The sequence below is a fragment of the Phaethon lepturus genome, unplaced genomic scaffold (assembly GCF_000687285.1).
Source record: "Phaethon lepturus isolate BGI_N335 unplaced genomic scaffold, ASM68728v1 scaffold19372, whole genome shotgun sequence".
Lineage (NCBI taxonomy): Eukaryota > Metazoa > Chordata > Aves > Phaethontiformes > Phaethontidae > Phaethon > Phaethon lepturus.
In genome coordinates this window covers 39,118-48,296 of record NW_010525789.1, presented here as the reverse complement: position 1 = coordinate 48,296, position 9,179 = coordinate 39,118, and the positions used below count along the sequence as shown (strand labels likewise).

Below are 9,179 nucleotides of genomic sequence, written 5' to 3'. Positions count from 1 at the left end.
GGCTTACAGCGGGTGTGTCTGATGCAGAATTTATGGGTGACACAAGAGAGGGAGAAAGGAAGCAGTGACTTGGGCCTGTACATAGCCTCTCTTTGTCAACCACATGGATGAGAATGATTGTGGTTTTTTAATTTAAAGCCTGCAGTGGTCGGCAGCTTGCCCTCCTGACTGTGTACGTTCCAGTACAGGCTTTAATTACATGGGCACACGAGTTGCTCAGTAATAGATTAAAGCCACACTTCATCTCGCAGCCTGCACACCGCATACTTCACATGTGCTTCCTTGGTATCCCATATGTGCAGTTCCCCCTGCTTGCCTTATTTGCAGAACAGAAAGTAGGTGGATATAACATAGTAGTGAAATTAGATATTAATCTGCGCCATTCATTTTAGCAATTATATTGCATAGGGAAGCTAATTCATAGTTACCATCTGCCTCATGCATTTATCTGCATCCAATAAAATCTGTACTCCTTACCCAGGCATACAGCTGACATTAGCTTTGTCAGTATAGAAAACCCGTGTAGGCAGTGTAGCACTTTTCATTTTTATTTGCCAGTGCAATTACCAGTTCTTGAAGGTTGTGGGTCAGCTGGCTGATTTGTGCTTAGTGTAACAATAAGGTCACCCACCAAATAATCTTCCCCAACTAATTGGGGAGGTGGTCGGTCTCTATTGGCCTCCCTGTTCTGCCAGTCCAATTTAATGTTGTTATTGCCATGGGAATTTCAACTTGCTGCATGGGCAGTCTACTCCATGCTAATTAAAGTTCCCTTCGCTGATTGTCACAGCTGTCCATGCTGATTAAACTTCCCATTCATTTAAGTAAGACAGCAGTGACTACATCCATGCCAGAAACCATTCCTTTGAAGTGACAATCTGAATTCATCAGACTTTATCATATTAGTCTACACAGGCACTTCAGTTGCTGAGAAACTATTAATACATCCCTGCCCCCATGCCCAACTTCTCCTTGCATTTAATGCAATCTGTCATTTTCTGCCTCAAAATATGTCTCTGCACCCCTGGCCTTAGTGCTGTAGCTTTTTCTAAATAAGCACGCTGAAGGCTTAAGCTACAGCGGATAGAAACACTTCCTCTCTCTGGCTCAGAGTGCTGCTGTTAGAGAAGGGAGATCTGTTTGTGCTAAGGATGATGCAAATTTTGACTCAACAGCCACTGCTGCTGACACTGGATTTGCAAGCTAATGCATATGGGCTGTGCTGCTCGTTACAGCCAGTGCAAAGATTAGTCATGCCTCAGCTTTAAAGTAAGCAGTGTTCAAGGGAACAGTCTTTACAAGGCCTATCAGCACATCCCTCTCCAGCAACAAAACCAGAGATGGAAAAGACCCTATATTGGATGTTCCAGCCCCTTGTAAGAGAGAGAGCACCCTGTAATGAAGCGGCCTGTGGTTTGTGTAGTCTGCTTTAAATGTTCCTGAGGAAGGGGATCCCTCAAATATTGCACACATAGAATCTGCAATTGGTAACTGCTCCTGATTGAGGGTTGTGCAAGTCTTGGTCTTGTTGCTACTTGAGCCTGCCACAAGTGTAGGGTTTTTTCCCTTCACTCGCCAGTAATTATAAAAATGTTGTCATCTCCATATTGTCAGTTTTTAAGGTTAAAATACCAGAAAATTTCAATGATGCTCATTATTCTTTATGCTCGGCTTAAACCATCCTTTTCTTATCTGAATGTCTTTCCTAAGTACATTGACATCAGAATAATCTGTTGTCACCTTCACTGATTGCAGGTCTAGACTGCAATCCCAACTGTGGCATTCCCAAAATACCTTCTTATTTACAAATGGATTTCAGTAGCTAGCACCCCTTTCCTGCAGTGTAGCTGCCAGCAGCTCATCTGTTCTGCTCCTGCTTTAGGCAGGAACTTGAGACTGATGCAAGCACAGAATAATTTTAACTACTAAGATGTAAATGATGTACCTAATTTATAATTTTAAATACTGTAATTACTCCTTAAAATGAGATTGTTATCAGCAGTATCATGGGCCTGATGAGTAGTTTTAGCTTTTCCCATGTGTGATGGAAACCAATTATTCCCAGACTAGTTACTGGATGCTTTAAATATTTACCTGTGTCAAAAAGGCTCAATCCAGGTTTCCACAAGTCTGTTTCCATTGCTTTCACACATGAAAGAGAAGAAACATTATTTACAAAGAGATTACAGAGTTCTGGCTCAATTTATAAAGGTCAATTCATACAGTGAATTATCGTTCACAGCTAGGAGCTAAGGAAATCTTGTAAGCCTGTAAACCTGGAAATCTTTGTGCGCACATTTCAAGCCATATTTAGGAGCCTCATATCACTGCCTCCAGAGCACTAATGTTTTTTATAATTTTAAATATGTCTCTTTAGATCTGTTTTGGTCTTGTTCCCCTGAATTGTATTGATACTGAAGCAAGCATACTGACTTCAGTATACTTTTGCTTGGCTTAGTTTTCCACAGAAAATCTGCAAGTACCTTTCATCTACAGATTTCTCTAACCCATCAGCCCATCCAAACACAAAGAATTTGCCTAAACTTTTCTTTCAGCCTGTCATCAGGCATGGAAAACTTCATCAAAATTGCTGCTTTCATAAATAAAGACGAAGTGTCTTTGTTTTTGGAGCCTGCTGAAGAGCTTTCTCAAAAAGTGATGCTTTGCTCTGGGCTACAGCCAGATGAAAGCCCTTGCAGCTGACTAGGACAAGAACAGTACCTAGGAGCACTAGTAAGATCCTTAACCCCTCACAGTCCATCTCCAGGTTTGTTCAGGGTGGTTTACAAAGACACATATCTCGGAGCCCATTGAGTCCATACTGCCTCCCGTGCCTGAGTTTCCCTGCTCAGACTGGCAGCTGGTGTGCTCTTGACTAGAGCCAGTGGGTGAACCACAATGTAGGTTTGGAAAAAGTCATGAGCTTGCCAGTGTCCTCCAGCCTAGTGAGAGCACTGATCTTGTCCTTAGGTTGCTATCCCAGGGAGGAGCTATCAGCTTCTCTTTGGGAGGGAGACTTGTTGCATGAGACGGATGAATAAGATGTGTGGTCTTGCTTAGTGTAGGAGAAACCCCATCACATTTCATTGCTAAGGTGATTTTTCCAGACCCCATTCCCTCCTTACGCTGAGCACTGCTATGAAGAATCTAAACACTGAGGAAAGTGAAAGGCTGAGAAGTCAGTCATGATACACACAGAAGTTTTGCTGTGATTTTGCTTAGGAGGAGAAGTAAGGTGAAGGAAGGACAGGCCTGGGTAATGGGGAAACAGGAGGAAAGACAGGAATTTATCATCCACCTGGGCAGAGTTGTTTGCCAGAATTTTGTACATCCCTTAGCAGAGTCATGAGGAAGCAGCAGCAACTGGAGCTAGGGGTGCTGGTTGCAGAGCAGGAGGACCCTATCCAGACAGAAGAGCTGGTGCTCGTTTGTTGTCAGTGGCCAATGTGTCTCCGGAACACTGTCACTGAGAAGAGCAACAGATTTCAGTGAAATCAGGTTGTGAGTAGATAATCTCAAAAGGTATACTTCACCCTCCTGGGATAGAGAAGTATCCAGTGACTGCAAAAAGAAAAGATTCATGTGAAGCTACTTTTCACTCTGACCAGCTGAAAAAAACGACCAAGGAACAAATCATGAAGATGACTCCACACTTGCGAGTCTTCTGTACAACTACACTGCCCTGTGAGTTGCAGGGGGAAAAGGTGCTTAAAGGAATAGGAACTGCACTGCACATGCAACCAGCCAAGGAGCTGTGCAGAGATCTGCCAGGTCTTCTTTGTAAGCAGGGATGTGAGCTGAAGGGCATGAGCAAGGGACTCTGCCTGCACACTTACCAAAGGCCTGTGTCTGCTGCCAGCTCATTGCCAGGGACTATCCTCAGTGACCGCAGCACAGGCTCCTCTAACTGTTTAAGCTCAAAAAAGACAGGCAGCTGCTTTTTGGTAACTTCAGGAAAAGACTGCTTTTTGTCAGTAGGAACAGTGCTGAAGTTTTCTCGGTTCACTCTTCTCAAACTACCTCAACTCAGCTGACCGCAGGTGCTCTAGTCTGCCCAAACCCCTATGGGTGAGAGCTGCCTATTGCTTCTTCGAGCAGTCTTCTCGTGGCTCACACCTTTTAAAACTTTCTGTGGTGAGAAGGCCCCTGTATTTACCTTCTTAATGAAGAAAAGCACTAGATAGTGCCAAGGATTTTGGGTAGCTGGCAGCAAATATGCAGAATATACAGATTTCTAAATGACCTGTAAATCCAGGCAAAAGCACTAGTTCTTGCATGTAGTCCTAGACACACAACAAAGCTAGCTCTCAATGAAATGTGTATCTGCAAGGGAAATGATTATTCTTATAAGTAGCTAAGCCTTTTTTTTTTTCACTTGATGATGCGCATAAAAATCAGGTGTTGATTTTTAAAATACTCCAAGACTGGTCTTTAAAAAAAAAAAAAAAAAAGACACCACCACAACAAGTCTTCAGTATAATTGTCTTGGAAAAAATTGTAGGCTAAATGAGTACGGGATTGCAAGAGAGTTCATGCGCATTGTCAAGAACTTGGAAGAGTTGGGACCTTCTGAAGAATGTGCAGCAAGAAGCTGAGCAAGCAACTGGTGTGTTGGGGAGGGTGTTTTCCCAGCACGCCTTTTTGCTAACCTGAGCTGATGGGAGGAAGTTCCTCGACAGCCCAGCCAAACCCGCAGAACTGATCACTGTTGTTTGCAGAGCAGCATGCGCTCACTTGGTAGGATCAAGAAAAACAACTCTCCTTTCCAAGAAAGCAAGGAGTTGTTCAGGAATTTCCCTTTGATTGTTAGAAAAATTGACTGCTTGGAAGCAGCACATCTGAGCTGCCAAAACCTGGGCTGAAAAAGAGATCAGGACCCATTGGGAATATAGAAAGTATGTGTTTGTGGCTTTTTCCCTACTTGTTCTGTGATGGAGAAAACAGAATCATTCATGATGGAATATTTGTGCTTTGTAATCACCTTTGAGGATATCTTAAGCAATTAGGTGGGGTCAAACTCAGACTTTGATTTAAGGAAGACTCAGCACTATGTTCCCTTGTTTCACTGCCAAAGATCTGATTAGCCTGAGGATTAGCCAGCACATTCTTAGGTCCAGATGTCAGGGCTCTTTCCATTTCAGCCCTGCCAGGAAGGCAGGTCTGTCACCACAGGCTATCCCTGCCCTATATGTGGTGTCACATAATTAGCACAGTGCCATGACTGGCATGTTTGCAGGCAACATATTTTCTCTGCTGTTCTGCATGGGCAAACGTTGCTCCCCGTCTCCCCTTTAAAGGTCGGCACTGGATCTTGACAAGGGCAAAGGGAGTCAAGGGAGCAAGAAACCTGTGAGATTAGAAAAAAAAGAAATGCTGTGACATTGGTATGGCCAAAAGGACAAACACAGATGGAAACCAGGGGGAAGAGAAGAACACAGAAACAGGGAGGAGAAGTATAAAAGTAGGGGAACAGAGTAAATCTTAGGAGGAAAAGGAGTGCAGCCATTTAAAATATGCTGCAAATAGGTCAACCATTAATTGTCATTTTGATGGGGAGATTGCTGGGTAAACTTACTTGGCCTGTATTATCCAGAAAGTCCTACTGCATAATAACATCCTCTAACCTCAACATCAAGGACCATTTTGCTCTCTCCTGTTGCAATACTCCTCCCATGCTTCCCAGCTCTCACCAAAGCCCTCCAGGCCCCAGGGTCACCCTCACATGCCGCAGCCTTTTCCTCCCCAGGGGTTTGGCTGCCTGTGCTCAAGGTCAGCTCTACCACAGCACAGCCCTGTGGCCCTGGCCCAGGCTTGGGTGTAACGATGAGCAAGGGCTGTGTGTGAGAAAGGGCGCAGCCTCACCTTTGCTCCTCACACCTGTGCCTAGTCTTGTACCTTGCTATCCTGATCCTGATCTTGCCTTGCTGGTCTGTGTCCCACCTCAGTCACTCAGACCTGCCTCATCGCTGGGGACTTTCCCGGCAGCCTGGGCTGTTGGCTGGCCCTGGGTACCACCGTTGGACCCACTCTGCTCTTTTTGCTGGGGCTCTGTGTGTCTGCGGCCCTCGTTGGTGAGGGGCAGCCCTGCCTGCCTTGCTACGACTCCAGCTCCTGTCCCCAACCCCGCTCCGGCTACTCCTGGGCAAAAATCCATCTCTGAGAATCTTTGCTGTCCTGTCAAGAGAGTTAGTGTTTGTACGTGCACTGAGCCCTCTGGAGCCCTGGGAAGTTGTCAGTGGCCTTGCAGAGCGCCTGCTGACAGTGCTGCTTGTGGGTGAAGGATGATGAGTTGCACAGCCAAGGAGGAAAGAAAGTAAAGGTGTTGTTTCTACACTCAGTATTAAAGGCAACCTCTACGGCTGCAATCAACCTGGAGGCTCCTGGGAACAACAGGAACAGAAGATTTAGCTCCGCAGACCTGATAGCCTGCGCAGAGCTGTTTTTTTGTTCCTCGTTTTGACTAACAAATAAGGAAAATTGCAAACACTGTGGTAGGTGGTGATTCCCACAGCCTGAAACAACAGCACACCAGTGACTGAGCTGTCCTTTGCCTTTTGCATTCAGGAAGCTGCTAGTTGGCATTCAGGGCATCAGGCTCTCCCTGATCCTCCTCCAGGACATGCGAAAATGATCTGTGGTACTGCTTGAGGGCTAATTTTGGGTTGCTAAACCTGAAAGAGAGCAGAAAATCTGCTGCTAGCAAACTTGCTCACCCAGGTGGGCTGGAGAGCTGGCAGCCCTCCGGAAGGCAGCAACAGGCTCTTGGCGCTGGATACCTGCGTGATCCGACAAAGAGGCGAGAGGTTAGATGCCAGCAGGTGAGGAGAGAGAGGCATGATCACAAGGCATGTGGTGGACCCAAACTGTTTTTCTGCAGATGTTTTCAAACCAAATGGAAAAGGAAGATGGAAACTATGGATTTAAAAAAAAGGAATTTAAAAGCTGAAAGAGGTTGGCAGAAGCAGCAAAAAAAAAAAGAGTTTAAATGTTATTAAATGTTAGTAGGTACTGCACAGTGTAGCTCTACACCTGTGCACTGGAACAACAGGTAGTGGGGTCCTGAGATGCTGATTGTGCTCAGTGCCTGGAAACTGAAAGCACACATCTCCCTTCAAGGCCTTCATTCTCCAAACTTACACAGACACAAAGTTCCCCTCTCATTTTGCAACAGCAAATGTTGTAAAAGACCTTTATAAATGGTTTTAGATTACTGTTTTGAGAACATTTCTAATTTTAATTATTCCCATTTCTTTCTTTTCCCTAAAAGTTATACTATTGTCATGCAATAACCAGTGTGATACCCACTCACACTGCATCTTGCTACGTACATGGTTAGGAGTGAAAAACAGTGCATCGCTGAGTGACTCAGTAGATGAGAGTGGTGGAACTAGCAACAGGGAGGAATTAAAGAAGGGATTGTAATGCCTTTACCTGTACTGGGTCGTAAAATATTCCTGTTATTTGCAGAGGTGGAAGTGCCCCTGAATGCTTTGAAAATATTGTTTTGGTTAGTACATGGAACTTAGACACAAAGTTTTCTAGTATTCTAGCAATACAAATGGCTAGTTATTATTAATTTCAGACATACCTGTATTCTGTCCTCTTCCTTGTGCAGCCTGAATCTGTCCTAAGTAGACATCAAAATGGAGAAGTGTGATTTATACCACATTTGGTTCAGGACTATTGCTACCTGGGCTTTTCACTGAGTCTCATTTTATAGCTGTCAGAGTTAATGGTTCATATATAGAGAGCTTTCATGAATATACTTTCTCAGATGTTAACTCTGTATTTTGAGCCAGCTTAAAAAAAGATTGCCTTGCTCTGTTTGTTTTATAGCTTAGCCTAGTTAACATTCCCTTCAGTTATGAGTATTACTTGCACAGAACTCTGGTCTGCATTGAAAAGGTTTGTGGTTACTGCTGTCATTTGTTTTCCCTTATAACTTTCCTTCTTTCATTCACACTGGTTATATATGTTTATTTCTGTTTCAGTACCATCCAGTTGTGCTGGTTGTGTGAGGAAGGTTAAAAAAAGCCCCAAACCCAAAACACCCCCACAGGCAAGATACTACCCTTTCTGCAGAGAGTGACTGGGCACAAGCAAGCAGGCAGACTGTAAATAATGAGACAATAACAAATATAATATGGGAGAATTCATGTGTCTGAAATATCTTCACCACTGCCTACACAAAAAGCTTTTTTTTTAAGGTGATTGGGTTATTAAATGCCCATTGTTGAAAAATACTAAAGGCTCAAAGGATTTGCAGATGAAAACAGCATCTTTAATCATGCCTTTCATTTCATTAATTATTCTTAAGAAGCTTGTTAACAAACTTATGTCTTAACAAGCCTTTATTCATTAGTTTTCCCAGAAAGATTAATTCCAAAACCTGCCGAAATCAGTGGGAATGTTCTAGCTGACTCCTGTGAATGCTGGAGAGGGGCTCCAGAGATATTTTCATCAGTAAGATATCATAAATGAGACCATTTTGAATGGTTGTGTCAGAAACCAGGAATTGCTGCTCTCTGGGAACTTGATATTGCAAAATTAGGGGACAGCAACTAGCTTGTGTTTGACCCAAGCTCGAACCTTGTCAGGCCACTGGAAGCCCTTTGATGGGATTTCTAGGAGCTATCCTGAGAGACCTTGTAAACTTCAGAAGCCGAAGAGATCCTGTTTAAGGAAATAACAGGCTCATCTGCCAAAACTGGCACAGTTTTGTAAACTCTGTAACTTGTAGCTCTGGCTCCAGATGGACCACAGCTAGCTCAGGCTGAGTTTTCAGGCTGTGGAGGGAAAGTCTGTCTGCGCAGCAGTGTTGTGTGGGGTTGTGCAGGGTACGCTTTCCACTTGGGAGACTGGTATGTGCCAAAGGGGAAAGAAAATTAACTCTGAGACTGAGAACTTGCCTTGTTTCATGTTTGCCACAACTGAGCCCAAATGTGTATATAACATGGGTTACAAGGTCAGTAGAAACAGAGTACAAGAGGGTAAGAGAGATTAGCTCAGTATCAGAAGTATTTTATGCCACATTTTTAATTCCGTGTCTACCCTACCCTCTGCAACTTGGCTTTCTTTCTATGCTCCTTTTGACAGTGCTTGGCCTCAGGACTGTTCGCTCTTTCTGTACCTCACGTGTCAGCTCAGCGTCTCTGCATGGCACTGAGGATCATGGCATG

At 44.1% G+C, this 9,179-nt stretch overlaps 1 protein-coding gene across 1 annotated transcript in view; it reads right to left on the bottom strand.

The window, feature by feature from the left end:
- Nucleotides 1-9,179, bottom strand: part of VIT (vitrin) — a 37,032-nt gene that overhangs the window by 10,761 nt on the left and 17,092 nt on the right. Inside the window, exons 9-12 of the mRNA XM_010282869.1 lie at nt 7,589-7,627; nt 7,432-7,488; nt 6,714-6,776; nt 2,095-2,142 (exon numbers count right to left, since the gene is read on the bottom strand). Coding sequence (XP_010281171.1) covers nt 2,095-2,142; nt 6,714-6,776; nt 7,432-7,488; nt 7,589-7,627 — 207 coding nt within the window. The remainder of the gene's footprint in view (nt 1-2,094; nt 2,143-6,713; nt 6,777-7,431; nt 7,489-7,588; nt 7,628-9,179) is intronic.